Genomic DNA, 23,939 nt, shown 5'->3' with positions numbered 1-23,939 from the left:
TTTTTAGTAACTCAGTCACTCTAATTCACCCTAGCAGTGGTAACAACTTGAATCGTGTGCCCCACCTAATCACTTAGAGAAACATAGTTTAAAAAGAAAAAAAAAATGAAAAGGACTCAACGAGATATGGTGAAACTATCATGTTATTACTAACACCTGAGCTCTGTTCTTTTATGAATAGACTCTTTCGATGTTTCCATCTAATCAGACTGGTTCCTCAACTCCTATAACCAAGATGTTCCCATCCACTTAGATTGGTTAGTGCAAACCTTAATAGGCATAAATTTTTAGGCTCTGGAGTTTACTAATTGCAACTAAAAAGTTTCTCCCATACCCCCAAACTTAAATCTAACATTGTCCTCAATGTTCTAAAGATAAAACTAAAAGCATGAACAAGAAGAAACTGTTACCATTTGAAGCGAAAGAGTTAAGGAAAGATATTACCGTGTTGCATGAGCATGGGATACCTCCCAAGAAGTGCTAAGTTTAAAGTCTTCAGCCAGACTTAGGAAAGGATTAGTCAACTGGAACCATAAAGTAACAGTCGAAATAACTGTGGGTCTTCAAAACTAAATAGAGCTGACCAAAGGAAACTGCAATGAACCAAGAAAGTGAACAAGACTAGCATGCCCTTACTTAGTTTCCTGATTAAGAAATTTATATCTAATTATGGTTCAGGTTCAGGTTCTACGAAAGGGTCTAAATAGAAAATTTTCATTGGCTGCGTTTCTTCATAGGTGGGATCCAAATCATTAGGTCCTAGAGTCTTGAAAAACTCAAATATGATCTTAGAAGCGCACAATAATAACCTAAATAACTGAGGATCCTCTAAGTCAATAAGATTTGACTTACATAATTGACCACAATGAGAGTAGTGGTCATTCTTAAGCAAATGTGTCGATTCTAATTTCCTAAAGCATTTAGGTTTAATCTCACAACTTAATATTCGACACATTTGGAATATAAACGTTCCCACAGTTGGAAGAAAACTATTTGGTGGGAAAACAAAGTCAATCTGGGGATCATAGCCTGGGAAACCACATCAACCAGAGGATGGGTTTCTAACGACTGAACTTCTTCCTGGACATCATTAGGTTTGGGAAAACGAGTATGAAGGTAATCTTGTAAAATTGTTGAGGCAGAGATATCAAGTCCTAAGTGAAGGGACTTTCTGAGAGTTAAATGTAAGGCACTAGGAAGGTGATAATCACCCCCAAACTTAGAGTTTTGGGTATCTCTAGATAGACTAGCTACAATTTCCCTAATTTCTAGGTCATGAAATTCCTGGAAAAGGTCAATTGATTCTTCTAAGTCAGGTTCATCCTCACTCATCTCTACGAGTTCATCTTCTTCGTCTAAGACTATTGTTTCTAAATTGCTAGACTCTAAAACATTATTCTCACAATAAACTCGTTCCTCTAGATCATTATCGTCTTTGTAAACAGGAAATACTACATCGTCTAAAACGAGGGTATCTCTAGTCAAATCCTCGTCCTTTTGAATAGGTGAATAATTATTAAAATTATTTGGATTTGAACTAGAAATAATATTATCATTGTAAAGCTCAATTGGAGTAACCATTTCCTGATCACTATTCCTACATAAGTATGATTCTCCATCAACACTATCCTCATCATAATAACATGAAAAAGATCGAACCTCATCAAAAAAAGTAGTGCTACCAATTCTAACCTTGTCATCTTGATTATGAAAATAACTATCCTCATTTTTAAGGGTATTATTGGAAACACTATATTGGAAAGTAAGATTATTTCGAGCAAGTCTTTCGTTCGTCTCAGCCATCAGCTTGAGGGATTCCTCTATAGAAAGTTCACTCATTATTGTAGTTCTTTCGTCTAGAATTACACTATTCATCTCAGCTAACTTACGCGTCAACTCAGCTAACTCCCTGAGGGACTCTTCTAAAAGAGTAATAGGAACAGAGGGATCATAAAAAGGACTACTTTTCAATAGTTTGATTGTATCCTCTAGAGACGAAGAACTAGTACTATAATCTTCTTGCTCGTAAGACTGATGCATGTGTGGATAGTAATTGGGCTCACCAGGGTATGACCCATATCCTTCCAAATGATGGCGTTCCCAACCACTATTCCCAACATGGTCATAGAAAGGATGATGTCCATATTCAAATTCAGGTCGATAATCATTGTATTGGCTTCTATCACACCAGTTCGACATTCTTAATTGCAAGGGAATTCTACACAATCACAAACAAGGCTGACTCGACCAAATCAAACCTATAAAATCTAGCGAACAACAAGCATGATGGCTCCACTTAGATTGTTTCTAGACCAGCTTCTAATCCTTCGAAAGGGAATTCGTTACAATTTAAGCAAACCCCTCTGGAATCAATCCGAGTCAAAGTAAGTTGAATTGAGGCGAGGGAAGCTCAGTGGAGCTTTGATACCCAAGGCCTCACCGCTATCACAAGGCGGCGCAGTCACGCATTCAACTCACAGAAACCATCATGAACTTCGAAGTATGCTAAAAAGAGTAACCAATATTTTTCGAAAGATTTTCCTACCAAGCTCGTTACCCTATCGGTCTCGTTCTAATCAAATTTTAAGCTTGGGTTCGCGTTAGGTTTCGTTTTCCTAAGGCGGGCAAGAAGGGAGCGGTGATGAAATCTGAACCCTTATCTTGTATTGGCCAGGACTTGCCCTTTACTAGGAATTTAAAAACATTCCAAATTCGTCCTCAATCAATGAATCACCTTAAGGAATACAGTAACTCGCTTACAGGAGATTCGCGAGTGTTTCGATGGACTTACCTCCCGTACCAGACGGGGGATGAACCGTTGAAGTCGACTCGGGCCACGACTCCTATGTCATGTACGAACCCGAGGGGCCGAGACGATATTGTAATCGTCGTCCTTCCCTGCAAACAGTTTATATTTAAATATTTTTTTTTTATATATAACCCTTCCGTAGGATTTAAAATCAAAATAAATTGTCCAAAGTCCAGTCCAATGAAAACAAATACAAAAAATAATAATAATAATTACAAAAAAAAAAATGGAAAGTCTCTTAAAAAAAAAAAAATTCTCACTTTTTTTTTCTTTGTCTTTTTTACTTCTCTTTTAGCTTTAAGCTTTGATTCCAAGATCTTTAGTATCCAACTTCAAACCTGTAATAGAAAGACACAACCAAAAAGACGTAAAAAGAACAAATGGAATAATAAAAATTAATAAAAACCTAAAAATTCTACCTAAGCACAAATCCGCGTCGGCGGCGCCAAAATGATTAATGATTTTTCGTGGGTTGTGAAGGATAATTTTTTAGACTTAATAGAAAATAAATATATACAAAAAAATATTAACAATATGGGCAAGAGTACTGGGACTAAAGATTCGGCCGTTTTTTTTCATTTTCAAATGGTTCAGAAATTAATTCTAGCAATTATAGTTCAAAAACAAAACAAATATTAACTCTAGTTTATATCCAAGATAGATTTTATAAAATATTACTTGTATTTCTTAAGCATGGCATATCAAAAATCCCTAGGACTAAGCATACTCCATCAAATGAAATCACAAGTAATTAATTTAAAATCTTAATTCAATTAAAATTAGTGCAAAAAGTAAATAAAAGAATTAATGAAATTACCACATGGATGAAATTCGACCTCCTCCGTCGTCCCAGTGTTGGGGTTTACCTCCTCATGTAGAAAACACGCTCAAAATATATTTTTATAGCTCAAATGGTGTTTACAATGGAGAGAAAAGGAGAAAATGGTGTAAAACTGTAATCTGCGACGCACAAAAAGCGTCACGGAATGAACGATAAGAGACAAGTGCTGCTGCTGTTTAGACTGCACTGCAACCCGCGGCTGTGCGTCTTAGACACCGTTGATAAACGACTGTCCTTGCGAGTCTGTTCTTCGTGTTCTTGGTGTTCTTCATCAGCAGCAGCAGCAGCAATAGAGTTTCATCAACTCTTGATTTCTGCTTCTCTGGACCTCCTCTCGACCCCAAACTCTCGACACCCCTCTATGCTAACCCAAGAGTTATATTTATACACCTTTGGACCAAGAATAACTTCTCATTAATCCAAAAAATCTTCCCATTACTCGGCAGTCAATGAAAATATTCCCGATATATTTTTTTATTCTTCTGACTTGTTACGGGATTTGTTTCCTGGTTTATCTCTTTCACGCGTCTTCTCTGAGCTGTAGAATTTGTTTCCAACCAATACAGTCGACCCATGCACGTATCTTCCATCCAAAAATTCCGAGAATAGAATATCTTCCCTGTTTTGAGAATATCTTCCCTGTTTTGCATCCCACGATTATCCAGCCCAAATAACTCGATTCGAACACCCATACCATCCCTGTTAGGCTATATAAGGTCTAACCCAATGAAAACTAGCCCTTGAATCTCCTTATATCACGTCCAAAATTTTCTTCAACAATTACGCAGGTGAAGAACTATTTTTACCGCCAAAACTCGGTTCAAATGGGGAAGAAACTGGTAGCCCCCTATCCAGAGTAGGGGTGCGAATAGCAGCTGCCTTGGGGTGACCTGGGGGTGCCCCTTAGTAATTAGGTTACCCTTTATCCAAAAGCGAGAGTCCGAATAACACTTGTCCTCCGGGTGCCAAAATCAACTTTTTGAGCCGAATTTTCCAAAAATGTTTATTTCCTAAAAATACATAAAAACACAATAATAGTACAAAAATAGAGTTCCAACAATACGGACATTGAGGACAAATTAGACACAAAAATGTGTCTATCAGCTATCTCATCCTAGTTTCATGGAAGTTGTCTCTCAAAGTTGGAGTGAAGTAATACTTGGTGATCCAGCTTTTATCTACCAACAAAACTTAAAAAGATTAAAAACTATTCTCAAAGAATGGAACTGGAATGTCTTTGGTAATGTGCATGTGAAATTAAAAGAAGCTGAAGAAGAAGTTCAGAAAGCAATGCTGGAATCTGATATAAATCCTTTTGACACTGAAGCTCTAGACAGATTAGTTACTACTGAGAATAATTTCAATCCAAAAGAGGTTCATCTAAGTACAATGCTCAAGCAGAAAGCAAGAGTTAAATGGGTCAAGGAAGGATCTGCAAACACAGGTTTCTTTCATACAAACTTGAAGATCAGACAGTCAAGAAACTTCATCAGTGAGCTTCAAGATGATAATGGTGATATTAAAACATACTAAACTAAAATTGCAGATACCTTAATTCAACATTTTCAAAAAAAGTTTCAGTTCAAAGATGTAGAAAAAGATAACACTCTTCTTGAAGTTATTCCAAAAGTGATAAATAAAGAAGACCAAAAAATGCTTGATGCTATTCCTGATGAAGAAGAAATAAAAAGTACAATTTTTCACATGGATCCAAACAGCTGTCCTGGTCCTGATGGCTTCTCAGGTTGGTTCTACAGGTCATGTTGGCACATTATAAAACAGGATGTAATACAAGTTGTGCAGTTATGCTGGAAAAAAAGATTTATACCTAAGGGCCTTAATTCAAATTTTTCGGTGTTACTTCCTAAGATTGAAGGTGCAAAAACTCCAAATCACTTCAGACCAAATGGTCTGAGCAATGTAAGTTTCCAGATCTTTACTAAAATCATCAATACTAGATTGTGTTCCCTTATTAATAAGCTTATCACTCCTTAACAAGTAGCTTACATCAAGGGCAAAAGCATACAAGAAAAGATACTTCTGGCATCTGAATTAGTAAATGAGATGAAGAAGAAGAGAAGAGGAGGAAATGTAGCTCTCAAGCTTGACATTTCTCAAGCATATGATTCTGTGAGTTGGAGATTCTTTTTCAAGTACTTCAAAAATATGGTTTTTCTAATTCATGGTGTCAATGGCTGCATACTCTTTTTGCATATGCTAAAATATCAGTGATGATCAATGGAGGTCCCCAAGGTTTTTTCTCAGTAAGTAGAGGTCTCAGACAAGGAGATCCTATATCTCCAACTCTCTTTGTTTTAATGGAAGATGTTCTCAGTAGGTGCATTCATAAAATGGTGGAGGAAGGCTCATTAGCTCCAATGGTGTTTAGAAGAGGTATTCATCCTACTCACTTGTTCTTTGCAGATGATGTACTCATCTTCTGTAATGGTGCAAAGAAAAATGTTACAAATCTTCTTAATTTGTTGGAGAAGTATCAGAAGGGCACATGGCAAATAATTAACAAAAATAAAAGCAAGCTCTTTATAGATGGTACTTCAGCACTTAGAAAAACTCAAATAAGAGATTTAATGAAAATGGAATTGATTGAGTTTCTTGATAAATACTTAGGAGTAATTCTTTATCCTGGAAAAGTTAAATTATCTACAATATGGCCTACGGTAGAAATGTTTCAGAAGAAGTTAGCAGTTTGGAAAGGGAAGTTGCTGTCATTTCAAGATAGACTGGTGCTTGTCAAGTCTGTTTTGTGCAGCATTCCAATATATAATATAGATGTTTATAAATGTCCTTCTTCTGCAATTAAAATTTGTGAAAAGATCATAAGAAAATTTCTTTGGTCTGGGGATGGAGAAGTGAGAAAATATAAAACTCTTGCATGGAAAAAAGTGTGTACTCCTTTTAGTGAAGGTGGTCTTAGAATTCAGAGATTGGAAGTCAATAATAAAGCTCTTCTAGTGAAGATGATGTGGAGAATCGTTAATTCAGAAGAAGAATGGGCATTATTCATTAAAGCCAAATTCAAAAATTAAAATGGACAATGGAATGAAAATTGGAAACTATCTTCTATTTGGCTAGGTTTGAAATGGGCTTGGAGTGTGTTAAAAGATAACATCAAATGGTGCATTGGAAATGGTCAAAATGTAAATATTTGGTTTGATAATTGTATTCATGAAACTCCTCTAAGTGATCAACCAGAAATGACTCAGTATATGAGGAATAATATGCACAAGAAGGTAGTTGATCTTATACAAGAAGGCATCTGGAGCATTCAACAAGAGCTGCAACAATTATTTCAATCTTTCAGCTTACCTTACATTGGAGGAGGACAAGATAAGCTCTTCTGGACTGGCACTTTGAATGGTAAGTTCTCTACTTCTTCAGCTATTACCATGATAAGACATAAAGAACCCAAAATGCATTGCTCTACAAAAATATGGAATTCTTGTTTGCATCCAAGCACCTCAAGTAATATTTGGAAAATAGTACAGGGAGTTTTTATAGATGATTCAGTTATGGTTGATAGAGATTACAGCCTAGCATCAAGATGTTGTATCTGTGAAAATGAGCAAGACAGCATGAATCATCTTCTACGGCACTGTAGTTTTAGTGTCAAAATTTGGATATGGATTTGCTCTATTTTTGGTTTCAGTTTGCCTGTAACTTTTGATGATATTTGGACAAGGGCCAGGAATTGTAGTCCTCTAATTAGAGAGACTTGGATAACTGCAGCTTGTTCAGTTATTAAGGAATTGTGGTTTCAAAAAAATGAAAGACTCTTTGAAGACATAAAACCAAATGAGAAACAGTTCAAATCCAAAATAAAGAAGATGATTCTTGAGGGTGGATACAGGATGAAAAGCAACAAGTGGAACCAGAATTATGATCTGCAAATAATTAATTTTTTAATCTTGGTGCAAAGTACAGTAAATTCCAGAGCATTTAAACTTGTTACTGGAATCCTCCTACTCTTAGATATATCATGTTCTGCTGTGATAGATCATCTTTTGGTAACCCAGGAGCACCTGGTTTTGGTGTTGTTGTGAGAGATCATACAAGTCAAGTTCTTGGAATATTATCTGGGAGTATAGGCATTGGTACAAATTACATTGCACAAGTGTATGGAGTGGTTTGTGCAGCAGAATTAGCAGTGGAATAGGGCATGGAGAACATTGTATTATGTTCAGATTCAAAAACAGTAATTGGGGACTTTGCTCAGGGGAAGGTTCCTTGGCTTATTGACATGAGATGGAGGAAAGCAACAAGTAAAATTGCTTCTATCATATACATGCACAGTTTTAGAGAAACTAATTTTTCTGCTGATTCTGCAGCTAAAAGAGGTTCCACTTTAGCAGCTGGTGAAAGGCATATCATCATGGGAAGACCTTCATTCTTAACTAGAATAGAACTTCCATAGGTGGCATATTACAGATTATGCTAATGAGGAGTTTCAGTTTCCAAATTTTCATATGTAATTGAATTTTCAATTTTTCCATTTCTTTTTTCTAAGCCTGCTCTAGTGGGCTGCTTCCTGGGGTTATTGTTTCCATTTCTTTTTCTGGGCCTTCTTTTTTGGGATGCTTTGTGGTGGGTTAATTTTTCCTCTTGTATTCCTTAATTTTCTTATCAATGAAATATGATTCAGAAAAAAAAACTGGGTTTTATCTTCTTTTTGTGGTACAAAATAGGATCCCTAGTGGGGAAAATCCGAAAATGGATGCTTATAAGTCAATATTGTTAAGTGTGTAAGGTAACACCACATCATCACAATACCAAAAGAGAGAATCCAGAGATACTTTCTCAGCAATCACCTTCACCACCTTTTCTACATAAAACACAAAAAACCCCTTTCCAACCGAAAAAGAAAGACCTAGACACCCCTGTTTTTGAACTAACTGAGAGAATGAAGAACTTATTGCAACAACACAACGAACACTGTCTGGCAATCAAAGTTCTTGGTGGGAACGTAGATTTTTCTACTCTGAAGCAAGCCATTTCAAAAAGATGGTACCCGATCAAAATACATCACATGGAAACCAACACCACCCATCAAGTTTTCCAAGTTTCCATGAAGCACAAAGAAGACAAGATACGAATCCTAGAAGACCAACCATGGATAGTGGGAAACTTTGTGGTCATGACAGAAGATTGGGATCTATTTTTAAAACACCCCGAAAAACTGTTTTAAGTTTTCCCCCTTCTGGGTACAGCTGCTCAACCTCCCTCATTATTTGAATGACGAAAAAATGATACATGAACTCATAGAACGATCGGACACAGGGACGGTGCTGAAAATCGATCTTAGTAGAACCCTATCTAGAGTTTATGTCATGATGGACTTGGAGAAACCTTTCAGCCCGGGTGTATTGTTAACGATTGGGTACAATTTGCTTATGAAAATATACTTTTACTTTGTTTTTTGTGTGGCTTACCAGGGCATACTTTCAGAGAATGCACTAATTTTCTTGGTGTGGAACAGGCATTGGAAAGCTCTAAGTTCGCAAACTACCCATATGACAGACTCAACAACATAATCAAAGCATCGTTCACCAAGAGCAAGAGATTGGAGCACATGCAAGCAGCCAAACCACAATATTTTTACACCGGAGAATCATCTTCAAAAACAACTCAACTGGATACAGGTCTTCAATATCAGGCACAAGATAACCAAGTTTTAGCTTCAACATCAATCGGAAAATCACTGATGCTAAGCCAGGCAACTAATAGGTTTAAAGATTCAAGAGTTAAATCGATGTCGGAGGAAATGATCAGGCAAGGACTGACTTGGAACGCGGTGAAAAAGATGACCACCTCTGACAATGCAAATACTACACGCCAGCAACCGTAACCACTCATGCAGAAGAATAAAGAATGGGGTCGAGATCGTCTGTGCCACTGCTTGTGTGTGCCCTATGTTCCATACCAATAGAAACACGCCACATCATTCCTCTCATTAACCATGACTAACTAAATAGATTTTCTATTTATACAACACTAATCGATTAGGAAAGATAATTAATTAGTTAAAGAAGATATTACAAATCCAAGAGAAAATACCGTGTTTCTATTGGTGTGGCACATAGGGCACACCCAAGCAGTGGCACAGACGATCTGGACCCTAAAGAATGTCCCTCTGGAAAAGCTGAGATGAAAGAAACTGTACCTGTCAGAGATGTTGGATTGAAACAACCTGGTGAGGGACCACACATGTACACATCATCAGTGACTCATCATGCTACAACTAGATTCACCACACATATGGAAGAACACATCAGCGTAAGGCCCACTGAGTCACACACACTCCAGAAAGGTAAGGCAAAGGCCTAACAAGGTACAGATGAACCACATGAGCCTGACACTCCAATCCAGCACACCAAACCGACTATCAACCCGAAATCATGCCTGAAGGAAAAACCTAGTGTTGCTAGAATGTTAGCATTCTTTACGCCTCAATACACGGAGACTCTAATGGGTTTGTTACAGCGAAAAGATGCACAGATCAACATATTGGTACAAAACATTGACGGCAAGCCAGAGGTGATTGTCACACACGATGCAAAACCGGATGAACTGAAAACAATCTCTCAAACCCCTACACGCATACAAAAGAAGAACAGTCAGGAATCCAACAAATTTACCACCACACCTTGATCTACCAAATATTCCATAGTTTGCGGCGCAACCACCACCTGTAAAATTGAGAAAATATGTGTTTTTAGCTGAGCTTGAACAACACCATAGGAAAATGGGTCTAGCGCAATTTGAGGTGCCAACTGCAAGGATCAGAAAGCAACGATCTGCAAGAATTGCTAAACAGTTTTACCCACCACCAATAACAGAAACAACATCAGCGGCTTCAGGCTATACAACACCATCAACAACACCACAATTTATTGGGAAAAACAGCAACGTCACAAGTGATCGAAGAACCAAACCTGCTTGGCACATTTCCCTAAATGAAGGGATTTGTGCAGCATCATGCAACAATATTGAGCGAGATGTTGTCCAAGGATAACACTTGCATGCCAAATGAGTTACCTTGTTTGGAACTGTCAGGGTGCACATAACCCCCTGATAATTTTTAAATTGCGTGAGTATAAACGCAGGTTTAAGCCAGACCTACTTTTTTTGTCGGAAACATTGTCAAATGCTAGTTACTTGTATGTGCTTCAAAATTCTCTAGGATTTCCTAATGTTTTTTCAGTTCCTTGTACCGGACATATAGGTGGCATCTACCTGATGTGTACATCCCACCTCAATGTCAATGTGTTAGTAGCTAATCAAAATTTTATTCATGTGTATATCTGTCCTTTAATATCTCATTCACAACCTTGGCTCTTCACTGGAATTTATGGACCACCCCAACCAGCGGCAAGATGGGAATTTTGGCAGAATTTCAACAATACCATAACAACTCTAAATATACCATGGCTCTTGATGGGTGACTTTAATGAAGTTCTAAAACAGGATGAAAAGAAAGGAAGTAGACCGGTTACAACTACTCAGGCAAACATTTAAATCACTTCATCAACAAAAATGGCTTGATTGATTTGGGATACCAGGGAGACCCATTTACTTGGTCCAAGAAACAAACTGATGCATGCTTCATCATGGAACGACTTGATAGAGGAATGGCTTCACAAAAATGGGTGGATCTACACCCTCATGCCCTAGTCAGGCACTTGCCAAGACTAGGCTCTGATCATGCACCTTTGTTATTACAGGAAAAAGCTATAACAAGGATCATCGTATAGAACATTTGTGTTTCCTTCACCCCCAAATGAAAGACATTGTTATAGCTTCCTGGCAACAAAATGGAGTAGTGAAGGTGGCCCTTAAAATTCAAATCAAAATGGAAAACACGACTAAAGAACTTCAAGAATGGCACAAACAAACTTTTGGACACCTGCCAACACTGATAAAGGAAGCTGAATTTCAGATTCAATTGGCACAGACAAAGTGTGCCACCAAAAATAGTGCTGAGCTAATGTTTTGGTTGCAACATGAGAAAGAAACTAGTAATTCACACTTGATGCTACAACACTGCCACGACACCTATTGGAGACAACGCTCAAGAATAGATTGGCTCAAGAATGGGGACCTAAACACTTCGTTTTTCCATAAGAAGGCAAGCATTCATAGAAGGATTAATCATATCCAGCAATTCCAAGCAGATAATGGCATCTGGGTGGACAACCAAATAGTTGTTGCACACATGGTAGTTAACCATTTCGAAAACCAATACAAGGCACCACCGAGTACAATTGACATGGAGTTGTTTAACTGGATGCAACCAAGAATCTCATACAACCAATGCAATGGACTCACTGGACTTCCTTCAGTGGAAGAAATTCACAAATCCCTACTGAGTATTGGATCGGAACAAGCACCGGGACCAGATGGATATACAAGTAACTTCTTCAAAGTATATTGGGAAACAACTAATACACAAATTATTGAGTTAGTTCACAATTTCTTTGAAAATATTGAACTAGACAAAACCTTTAACCATACCAATATCACTCTGATCCCAAAATCCAACAATCCCACCAAACCAAATCATTTTAGACCAATTGGTTTATGCAATGTGGTCTACAAAATCATTTCTAAACTGCTGGTAGACAGGCGAAGGCCACTACTACAACACATCATTAGTCCCTATAAGAGTGCCTTTCTACCTAGCCGAGAAATCTATGACAATATAGCCATTGCCACAGAAATCTTTCACCATATCAGAACCACACCACTAACTATAAAAACAAAAATTTCCTTGAAATTGGATATTCAAAAGGCATATGACAGCATTGACTGGGGTTTTGTCAGACAAACACTGGTGTCGTTATGATTCCCAAAAAAATTGATAAAGTATGTTGTAACCTGTATAACTTCAGTTACATATGCAATGAAAGTGAATGGAAAACCTCATGGAGCAATCCAACCACAAAGAGGATTGAGACAGGGAGATCCACTCTCCCCATATATTTTCATTTTGTGTGCAGATATTTTATCTTCCAATCTTACAAGGCTAGAAACTCAAGGGAAGCTTAAATGGATAAAGATATCAACACATGATCCACCAATCTTGCACCTGATGTATGTGGATGATCCTCTCATTGCGTGCTCGACAGACCAAGTAAGTCCTACTCCAACTCAGCTGGCCAAAAAATAAACACCCAGAAATCAAGCATCATCCACCATCCAAAAACAACAGAACAACAACAAGATGAGTTAGCTCACACCTTCAGTATCAGGACTACTCATAACCCACCAACATACCTGAGGGTAAACTTCAATCAAGATAGAAACTCGGCACAAATCTATGCACAACTATTACAAAAAAATGGAGGGGAAAGCAAAAGGCTGGATGGTTAAATGCATTAACCAAGCAGGTAAAAGAATTCTAATTAACACATCTTTAATTCCGACTGAAAATCATATCATGCATACCCAACTACTGCCAATACATTTCACGGAGTTTCTTTTGGGTCTATGATAAGGACACAAGGAAACTCCATACTTTTGGATGACATAAAGCTAACATCCCAGTCAGTAAGGGTGGACTTGTCATTCGGGATTCGAAGAAACACAATTATGCTTTGCTGGGAAAAAGAGTACGGCAGATTCATGCTAGAGCAACAACACTGTGTAACACATTATATACGGCTAAATATCTTCCCAACAAGACGGTCTTTCCGACAATTCCGAAACCAATGGACTCTTCCAGTACATCATGGAAAAACATTTGCAAGGTTGCTGTGTTTGTGCAGGACAATTACTCGGTTCAAATTGGAGATATAACAACTAATAGAATCAAAGAAAACTAGATACCAAGACACAAAAATCTTCCAAGTATAGGAGATGTCGGCAACAATTTGGTTAGTTCTCTCATCGAACCACATGCATTTAATTGGAGTATCAATCTACTGCTGGAACACTTCCCACCAAATATTGTGAAGTCAATCAGGAGCATCCACATACCAAACCCATCCATACTGGATGAACCAATCCGGCCGCATTGGAAATTGGAGCAATACACAGCCAAAAGTGTTTATGCCATTTTAACCAATACCCAAAACCCAAACATTGACCCGTATATGGTTGAGCAGTGCAACACAATTTGGAAAGATGACTTCCTACCAAAAATAAAACTCTTCATCTGGAAAGTTGGCCACAACAGTATACCAACTTTTAAAACACTTCGCGCGAGGAATATAACGAACAACAATCTATGTCCAATATGCAACAATGCCATAGAATCAACGCAACACTGTTTTTTTGAATACTCGCGGGCAAGCCACACCTGGGAACTGATGTGCCACTATTTGAAAATAGAGAAAAAAAGGAATCCATACAATTGCAAAGACCCTCAAGCTCGTCAACACCATTAGACCGGTCAAGTGTCGAATTAGCCGATAATAACTCGTTTAGCTTAACGCAAGCGTTAATTAATAGGAATTAACTTAACAACGATTTAAATACGAAAATAGTACCGTTGAATAGATCTCGAAAAGTTACGCGGAATAGACTACTCGAACGTGGTAATCGGATATCAGATGAATGAGCTATTATCAGTTTTGTATGAAGGGAAAACTAGTCACTTTGCCTTGAATTGCCTGGCTGCCCCTATCCGTTTCTCGGGTGCCCTTAGCAATTCTAGTCAACCTTATCCCTAGTCGAGTATATAAACTCGATCCCTCTTTTCTCTTTCATTCTTATTCTTATTTCTTCCGTTTCTTTCTTTCTTCTTCTTTTTCTTCTTCTTCTTCTCCTTCTCCTCTTTCGTTATCTACTTATCTTCTTCTCTGATCTTCTTCTGTTCGAGTTTTAATTTTTGAAATGGAGTTTTGAGATCAAGGGAAGACGATATAGAACAAGTAATGAAGGATAATGGTGGTGTTGATTAGAATAGTTAATTCAGAGTCGATTGAAAGGTAAATCAGAGAATCAGAATTAGGGTTTGTAGGTTGATTATTGTTCTGAAGTTTTAGAAGATGATATTTAGAGCTATAGTTAGATGAAGAATCTTGGGTGGATGTTTGATTGAAGTTTTGAAGTTGATTCAGTTATGAATTGAAGAACTAGGGTTTCTTAAGAAGATCAAAGAAGAATTAGAAGATGAATTTGATGGTTAGGGGATTAAATTAACGGTGGGTTTGTTCTTAATTGAAACATAGTTGGATGAATTGAGATTCTTAAATCAGAAATTAGGGTTCTTATTGGATTTGAGATTTAGGGTTCTTGAGTTTGGGTTGCAGGTGGAACAGAGATAGGTTGAGCAGCTGTAAAGGATAATGGTTTGTGTTCAAGGTAATTTCTCTTCAGTATTGAGTTTTATTAAGATGTGTTATCGAATTGAAGTGATTGTTGTTGTAGTGCTGAATTGAAGATTGATATTGTTGATGTTGATAATCTATGATGTGTGAGTTTTAATCATTTAGATGTGAATAAATGGAACTGTCATGTTTGTGGCTTGTTGGTGGTTTTGTTTGATTAATTGAGATATATTTGTAGAAGAAGAATTATGAATCATGGGGTTCAGTCTGAAGAAGTTGTTGGTGTTCAATATGTGGAGTAGTTAGTGAGACTATGGAGTGCGGTTGGATGCTGGACAGGCACTGCAGGTGAAGTTGTTTTTTTTTTTTGATATGAAGTTGAGTGTTGAATGATAAAGGGTGGTGTTACTGGAATTGCAGGTGGTAGCAATTTGAAGAATTACAAGGCCTAGAAGATGTTAATGAGAGTTATAGTTATAATATGGGGGAGTGTTGTGTAGTTGGTAATACTGAACTTGAGTTGTATTCAAGATTGGTGGTGTATTACAGTTGCTGATGAACTGCATGTGTTATGATGATGATGCTGTTAATGTTGTTGTTGAAGTTGTAGAATGGAATTGAGTCATATAGTGGTGGTTCTGTAGCCGTTGATGATGCTTATGGGTTTGTGGTGTTGTGACTGATGTTATGGTTGCAATGATGGGTTGCTTATGCCGAGGTTGAATCACAGTTAGAAGTGAAGTGTAATTAAGATGGGAGTTACATAGGAGGTTTGAGTTTGATATCAGTGATTAAGGTGTTGTGTGACTGAAATATTAGAATGAGGGTTAATTGAATATGCTTTATTGAACCTCCCCAGTGGAAGATTGTATCTGCAATCGCAGGTAAACCTAGTTTACATTTGTAATTGAAATTCAAAGTTGTTTAAGAATGATTATATAATTTTAGTTTGGTAGAATTCAAATTGTAATAGAGTTTTAGGTTTGTGCTTTGTGTTATTGATACACCATTATGGTGCATCTCAAGTTTTGGCCTGTGCAGTGGCCTTTGCCAGATTACATTCAGTTTAGCTGATTGAACCTGTTTTAGCTAAGTTGCAACCCCAGCCAGTTGTCTGACTGAGTTGACTCTTAATGAGCTGAGCTTGACAGATTCATGTTTGACTCAGTGGACCATTTGACCTGACCTTGACCCTATTGACTGACGTTTACTGTTTGTTGACGATTAACCGTCACTTTGACCGTTAGCTGACTTAGTTGGACTGGGCCTTAGATTAAGGGGCCAGTTTAGTGGACTTGGGCTTAGACCTAGTATTCATATTTTGAATGTTTGGACCCTTATGGTCCGAATTAACCTTTAGCTTCTTCTACAAAGTTGTAGATATTCACAAGACTTATCTAATGGACTATAGAACCAACCCAATTCAATTAGTAAACCTTAGCTATGTTAAAGATAGATAAATAAAAGATGTAGAACCTTAAATGGGCCTAAAATCATTAGAAAGACTTGTATGATTCTTGTGTGAGCCTTTTGGTTAGATTCTTAGACTTCTTATGTGATTAACAGTTCGTCTATATTAACAACGATCAATTCAAAGGATGAACCGGTGGATCGTGGATCTCGAGGTAGGCGTGGCTTGTCATCAAAAGAGGTGGGAATACATTTAACTCTTTTGTGACTATTGATGTTTTCTTTTACAAAGATTTATGTTTATCAAACTCATGCATTGTCTAGTTGTGCATTTCATGCTTTATTTAAATTGTATTACGATTGTTCAGTTGATTCTTTGAATCTTTCCATGGATTGGAAAGGACGTGTAATGTTTTGATTTATTTATGAATTGTTATGGAAAATGAGAATTTCCACTTGTGGTATATAGGATACGCTCCTTCATATTTATATCTACATGAATTCAGCTTTTATGCACATGGCTAGGGCGATACACCACAATACTATTATTCGGTGTGGAATAAAACAGCATCAGTATTGTACATTGTTTGAAGAAGGAGTTTGTCCATATACATGTTTGTTTATTTGAGTGACTTGGTCACTTTTTTATTGTTTGGGAAAAACATGTATTGTTTTCCAACTCTTTTTTAAAGTTTAATGTTATTCCTACTGGGCACCCCTTTTAGGGATGATGTGCTCACCCATTCCCACTTTCAGTTTCAGACACAGATCAGAGTTGCGCGGCGGATTCTTCGAGGAATTGAGTCAGTTAGTCGGTTAACTTCGGCTATGTTTATTATGTTGTATATTTTATTTGTAAATCAAATGATTATTATATATGTATCATATGAGAGGAGTTCTTGTATATATATTTCTGAGCGGGGTTAGTTTTGGGTTAACTTTTGTAGCTGAATTCTTAATTGAATGCTTAAGTATATGATTTAGATTCTTAGTGCCTCTGTATTTAGATAATCTCTTGGATTAGTCAGCCGCTAGCTTTGGGGCGCTACAACAATGGTCTTCAGCTACCACCGCACCCAGCTCCAAACATCATCTGCATCGCAATAAGCAACCAACACAATGGAAACATCCAGCAGCAACAACATGAGGGAAACCTGCCTCGTCATCAAAACTGTAACCAAATTAAGGTACCACAAAACTTCGCAGATTTCCTACGCCAGGCAGTGCATAAAAAATATTTCACTCTCTGTTGCCACACTTTGTGGATGATTTGGTTGGCTAGAAATGAAACGGTCTACAAAAGACTACATCAAACAGCCCAGCAAATTTTCCAAATAGCTCTGGTCTTAACACAGGAATACAACTAGGCACAAAAGCACAATCTTCACATACAAGGGCAGAACCAATCCCACAGGGGAGAACAACCCAACACACCTAACAAAACAACAATCTAGGTTAAATGGACACTACCATCACCAAACTGGATGAAGATTAATAAAGATGGAGCAAGTAGAGGACAACCAGGAGGAGAACCAGGCATGGCTGGAGCGGGATGGAACTCCCAGGGTTCAAAACTCATGGCAATGGCTACGCCAATAGGAATTACAACATCATTGGTGGCAGAGACTTGGGAAATGTTATTGGCAGTTAGAATGGCTACCACTAAAGGAAGGAACCATTTGTGTTTCGAGACAGACTCATCTTCCCTAGAGAGTCTGATCAAAAATGGCGACAACAAGGCTCCATGGATATTTGAAATATGATAAAGATATTAACCAACATCTGCAACAAATGCCTAAATACACACTAACAAATATCTATAGGGAAGGGAACCAGGCAGCGGATGGACTGACAAATTATGTGATAGACGGACAACTATAAATAGGAGGTGGTACTGATACTTTTATTTGGGACAACACATGTCCAAACTTCCTAAATGTAATTATAATGAATGATTTTATGAAGCTTTTGCACCCTAGAGAAGTTTCTATATAAATAAGAGATTCTTCTGTTTCAAAGAAAAAAAAAAGTGTGTAAGGTAACAAGTTCATGGAAAGTGTAACTATTTGCACCCTAATATTTTGCACCAAGCATGAGATAATTGGGCCTTACAACCACTATACATGAAAGACCATGTGCAGAAATCCAGAAACGGCGGGAAAATACAATAGATCAATCAAGTTAAGGCAAGGAAGTGCCACGTCAGCACTACCACATCACTATTGCCATGTCAGCAAGCTGTTAAGTCAGCAAGCTGTTAAGTCAGCAAGTGACGCAGAAACATATTATGTTACGGCGAAAGTATATTCCGTCAAGTTTTTAACGTTGGCGGCATATTTCATTAAACCCCGAGCATATTCCGTTAATGTTATGATGTCGACATCACATCCCGTTACCGTTATCACGCCATCAGCATATCCCGTTATCGTTATCACGCCATCAACATATCCCGTTACCATTATAACTTTGTCAGCATATTTTGTTGCCGCTTTAGCGCTGTCACCATATTTCGTCGATGTTTAACGTCGTCATCATCTTCCGTATATTACATTAGCATGATGTCAATAACAACAGACATTGCCAGCGACCAGGTCCGGTGTCAAAATTTTTCCACTCCGACGCACTGTACAGTTGGATATTCCAACCAATCCCTACCAAGCCGAGCCGAGCAAGGATTTCTCCACCCCTGGCGTTTATGCTTAAGGATGTTTCTGCCCACATGAATTGGTATCATACTCCACCTTGTGGGCTAAAGCCCATTACACCTATTTCTTGAGGTGGGAATGTTATAAAGAAACCTATTTTGAGACATACTCATTTTTTTTGAGGCATACTCATCCATTATATTATCTAGGGTGGGTTTATAAGGGGTGTCTAAAGGTAGTGTAATTACCTATATATCCCTAAATAATTTCAATGTGTCATAGTTCTGTTATCCTCAAAAACCTAAAATTAAAAATCAAAATAAAATTTAAACTTAAACATCTAGGACTCCAATTCAATAAAGAAATTAATCAAACAAAGGAAACACGAATCGAAATGAGCGATGTTGGAATGCGAAATCCAAATCTCAATTGCTCTTAGATGTATTTTAGAATGTATGCGAAACAAACCTATCTTGTTTTTGATTGATTTTATTTTGTTTGATCGGTAGAATATGATTTCAAAGATGAAATTAGAGTTTTCAGAAGATCAGTTCGGCTGATCTTGTAGTATCAATTTTAAGCCGAACTTAGTGTATGATTTAGAGAAACACTATGTTCGGCTAATGCGACTTTACAATATTTTCAGCCGAACCACAATTTTCCAGCCGAACCTCAATTTTTCAAGCCGAACCTAGTGGATGATTCAGTTTCTGAGTGAAGTTCGGCTGATAACTTTTGAGCCGAACTGTTCATCTGGTCAGCAGATTTGGGTTTTAAAAATTCAATTTTTTGGCAGATTCAACTTATAAAAGGAAATTAAACCTCGATAGAAGTTTACCTCTGATTTGAATCACACATTTTCGTCACTTCTAATCACTAAAATCTCAAAAGTCAAAACCCAAGCTTTTTTTCTTCACTTCTTCTTCTTCCTCTCAAAAATCCCAACTCTCTCACACAAATTTGATTTTTCTACTAATTCACCACTAATAATTTAATGTTTAATCAATCCTTAAAATTCATAATCAATCAATTCTAATCATAATCATTTACACTAGTTATATAAGAGTAGTTATGCCATTATCAAAAATGGTGGATGAAGGGTGATGTTGTTTTTTATTTAGTGACCCTATTTTGGCATTATCTAGTATGCCTCAAAAAAATCTAGTATATCCATGGGTCTATCACAGATACCCTTTAGAGTCTTTACAAATACCCCTAACGGCAGAATCGAAATTATAAACAAAAAAATAATTCAGATAATCCCTCTTTTAACCTTGATATCTTATACTTGAGCGTCTTCTTTATTTCTCACTCGAAAATCAATGAAATTCTCCACCCATCACTACCACCACCATCTCAATCGCCACCACAACCAACTTCACCAACACCAACACCAACACCAGAATCGTCTCCATCGCCATCATCACCATCTCAGTGAGTTATCACTCTTTAATTTCACATCTAAAAAAATATATATCTCTCCTGTCTTTCTCTTCGGAAATCTCCACCACCATCACCATCTCCTCCGCCAACTTATTCAGATTTAAATCGAAAATTATTATCAGCAGTAGATGGTTCAGATTCAGATAGACCTTCTTCTTGTAAAGATTAATTTCAAAATCAAATTAAAAAATATGGAGATCTGATTTTAGGTTTTGATTTCTGATAAGTTAGTCTCTATTTCAAAATCGATGATCACAGTTGGTTTTGGAATTTATTGATTATCTTCTTATTTTGCTTTGATGTTTTTGGTGGTGTTGGTGGTATTGGTTAGATTAAGAACGAAGGAATTGATGGAGATTTCGGTGGTTCTGGTTGCAATGGTGAAATTTGGCAATTGAGACAGTGGTGGTTAAGATTGTTTGTTGTTGTTGTGGTGGTGGTGGTGATATCTTCTGGATGGGAAAGAAGAAGAGTATACATATGATGGTGGTGGAGCTTATTGCCAAGGTATGGTTTCCATCCTGAAATTGTTTATTGTCGGTTAAATTGATTTTAGAATTGAGTAATGCAAATTTGGGTTCATATGAATGAACTGTGTTGATATATCTGGATTTTTAGTAGTTGTTATTTGGAATTTTGGTGATGGTGTCGATGCAGATTGTTTTAGCTTCACAAATTCATGCTGAGCTAATATCTCATCGACTGATATTAGATCAATAATTGATATTACAAATTTGTGGGTTGCTCTGTAATTAATTGTTGTTTTTCTCTATTGCAGGTACCATAGTGATCTACAAGAAGCGATTTTGTGGGGGGCCCTGTACCTCTATTGCAGCAGGTACCATGGTGATCTACAAGAAGCTATTCATGTTAGATGTAAGTATTACAAACTTGCAAAAGAACTTCATTTCATGCTTGTACTTCAAACCTTTGGGAATTTTAGTATTTTGGGTACCACTGATTGTGCAATACTGGCAGTAGTGAAGGAGCTGGGATTCGATTATGGTGGTGGAATTTGGTATTGATTTTTTGTTGCTAGTGGTGGAATTTGGTATTGGTATTGGTATTGATTTTTTGTTGGTGGTGGAATTTTCGTTGTACGTTCTGTATGCTACTCACATTTGATTGGTATTGAATTTGTTTTTCAGTATGTGGTACATTTTTTTTCAGTATGTGGTACATTTCGACACATTTATTGTGGTTGGAGTAGTGGGATATGCTCCCTAGTTGGTAATTCTAGCGAGTACCTGGTTGAATTCTCTAACTGGCATTTCTATTGAGATATATAAGTGTGTTCCTTACAATTTCATGTTGTGTACAGAAGTTGTTTAAATTATGCACTCAACCAACCTAGCCAGAATCGTTGTTTAGCATACATTTTGGAACTGCATGAATACTTAAATTAGTATGAACTACTATGTGTACTTGGACTGTTATAAACTAGGTTGCATTATTAATGAAAATTATTGTTGGAAGTATTGGACATAATGTTTTTGAGCAGTGGCTTTTGGATGGAATAATGAACCGACATGTAGAGGACTTGATTTTTGTAAAAAACATTAATATATTACTATACCAGCTCTAGCTTACCAGAAACTATCGAACATTTCTTGCATTTTGATTCAGTTAATTGTTCATGTGAATAATGGCTTGCTAATAGAAGATGCAGCTGGAGAATAATTACCAAACAGTTCCCTTCATTCCCTCTCTGTTCATCTTCTTTATTTTATTCTCTTGATTTTGTAACCAAGAAAATTTCTAGCTTTACTGTATTCTTAATGGCTTCTTAGTGTGCAAAGGAGTCTTTTCTCTGATGGAAGCAAGGTTCACCACTCCACTTGCATTGTCTTTCCATGGACTCACCACTCGCTGGTGTACAATTAGTTAAGACAGAATACTACAAGTCTACATTTTTCGGTGCTTGAACCTTTCACTAATTCCATGTCTTGCAAGATGTTACGGATCTCTTGCAGGATGCCACAGATCCAATCAGTGGTTGTTATACTATCATAATGGATAATCCGTCACCATTCCAATTGAATGGTTTTGAATCATTTTCGGTAAGCAATACTAGATTTTTCTTTGCATATGTTTGAATAACCACTACTAAAATTTGTGGACCTGTAGTATGTTTTAGAAATAGATTTGTTTGTTTTTGTATGGTTTTACTACTGAAGTCTATTTCTTTTCATTTTCTGGTTACTAAACTATAGCTTCATCTTCGTTCTTGGACTTTAGATTTTGGGGACAACTTGAGAAAGTTGCTTTCACTTTTGGGGACAACTTGAGAAACTTGCTTTCACTTTTGGAGGCAACTTGAGATAGTTGATTTCAGTTCAGAGGCAATTTGAGCTAGTTGATCCCAGATTTGAAGGCAACTTGAGCTAGTTCATTCCTGTTTGGAGGCAACTTGGTTATGTTTTTGGGTCCATTCATGCATCTGAAATTATCTTATACATGTATCTTAGAGTAGTTGCGACGAATCTGTGGTGCAATGGTAACACAGGGTTGTGTTGAGTTGTTGTTATAGTCAGTTGAACTGGTGGAGATTAGGTTGTGTTGAGTTGTTGTTATAGCCAGTTGAACTGGTGGATATTAGGTGAATGTACAGGGTTGTTGAGCTTCTAATTTTCTTTGTTTGCAGCAATGCTGGAGGCAGTGGATGTCGCAATGGAGATGGTTTGTTGTGTTAGCAGTAGTGGTGATGGTAGTGGATGTTGTAGGTGTGGTGGGGTAGTTGCGGGAGACAATATGAACTTGTGTTGCATGCGCGCAAACTACTAGGTATGTATGTGCAGTTTTATACATCAGTAGGTGTAGTATATGTATTTGGATGTTCATTTTTTATTGACGAACCTGTGGTGCAACGGTAGCACGACTGACTCCATGTCAGATGATGTGTGTTCGGCGTGCGACTCACGCCAGGATCACTTTTGTGTATACTTTTTCTTTGTAGACAACTTATCCTAGTTGCTTCCATATGTGGAGACAACTTGAGCTAGTTGCCTCCATATTTGTAAACAATTTGAGCTAGTTGCTTTCAAATATGGAAAACAACTTGTTCCTACACACTATTTATTGGAGACAACTTGAGATAGTTGCCTCCACTCTAGGAAACAACTTCACCAAGTTGCCTTCAGATTTGGAGACAACTTCAACAAGTTGACTCCACATAATGGCGGTGGAATTGGTGGTTGCTGGTGGTGATTGGCGGCGGCGGTGAACGAAAGTGGTGGTGGTTGGTGGCGGTGGTGGGTAGTGGTCGTGGTTGTCGGTGGTGGTGGTTGGTGGCGGTGGTGGGTAGTGGTGGTGGTTGTCGGTGGTGGTGGATAGTGGCGCTGGTTGTCGATGGTGGTGGTTGGCGGCGGCAGTGAGTGGTGGTAGTTGGCGGCAGCGGTGATGATTGGTGGCAGTGGTGGAGGGAAATGATGGTGTTGGTTAGCGGCGGGTGGATAGTGGTGGCGGTTGGCGGTGGTGGGCAGTGGTGGTGGTGGTTAGTGGTG

The 23,939-nt window shown here is 37.6% G+C and overlaps 1 protein-coding gene and 2 long non-coding RNA genes across 3 annotated transcripts; all 3 read left to right on the top strand.

The window, feature by feature from the left end:
* Positions 1 to 6,865: 6,865 nt before the first annotated feature.
* Positions 6,866 to 8,082, top strand: LOC113335237. The gene is made up of 3 exons (XM_026581350.1): positions 6,866 to 7,586; positions 7,685 to 7,794; positions 7,885 to 8,082. Exons 1-3 carry the CDS (start codon positions 6,866 to 6,868, stop codon positions 8,080 to 8,082), a joined length of 1,029 nt encoding a protein of 342 aa, XP_026437135.1.
* A 6,316-nt stretch (positions 8,083 to 14,398) lies between these two features.
* On the top strand, positions 14,399 to 17,344 carry LOC113335313. The gene is made up of 3 exons (XR_003353266.1): positions 14,399 to 15,822; positions 16,505 to 16,589; positions 17,105 to 17,344. It is a non-coding gene; the product is annotated as an uncharacterized LOC113335313 (long non-coding RNA).
* A 2,909-nt stretch (positions 17,345 to 20,253) lies between these two features.
* On the top strand, positions 20,254 to 23,688 carry LOC113335201. The gene is made up of 4 exons (XR_003353222.1): positions 20,254 to 20,943; positions 21,215 to 21,312; positions 21,418 to 22,496; positions 23,081 to 23,688. It is a non-coding gene; the product is annotated as an uncharacterized LOC113335201 (long non-coding RNA).
* The last annotated feature ends 251 nt before the right edge of the window (positions 23,689 to 23,939 follow it).

The sequence above is a fragment of the Papaver somniferum genome, unplaced genomic scaffold (assembly GCF_003573695.1).
Source record: "Papaver somniferum cultivar HN1 unplaced genomic scaffold, ASM357369v1 unplaced-scaffold_139, whole genome shotgun sequence".
NCBI lineage: Eukaryota > Viridiplantae > Streptophyta > Magnoliopsida > Ranunculales > Papaveraceae > Papaver > Papaver somniferum.
The sequence above is the reverse complement of the archived record's forward strand: the minus strand, read 5'-3'. Positions and strand labels throughout refer to the sequence as shown.

Bases quoted from the DNA above. Each gene is read 5' to 3' on its own strand.
- LOC113335237 (XM_026581350.1), top strand. From the start codon at position 6,866: ATGACTCAGTATATGAGGAATAATATGCACAAGAAGGTAGTTGATCTT. The intron at 7,587-7,684 runs GTACAGTAAATT...TTGGTAACCCAG, and splicing joins TTTTTTAATCTTGGTGCAAA to GAGCACCTGGTTTTGGTGTT. The intron at 7,795-7,884 runs GTTTGTGCAGCA...GACTTTGCTCAG, and splicing joins TTGCACAAGTGTATGGAGTG to GGGAAGGTTCCTTGGCTTAT.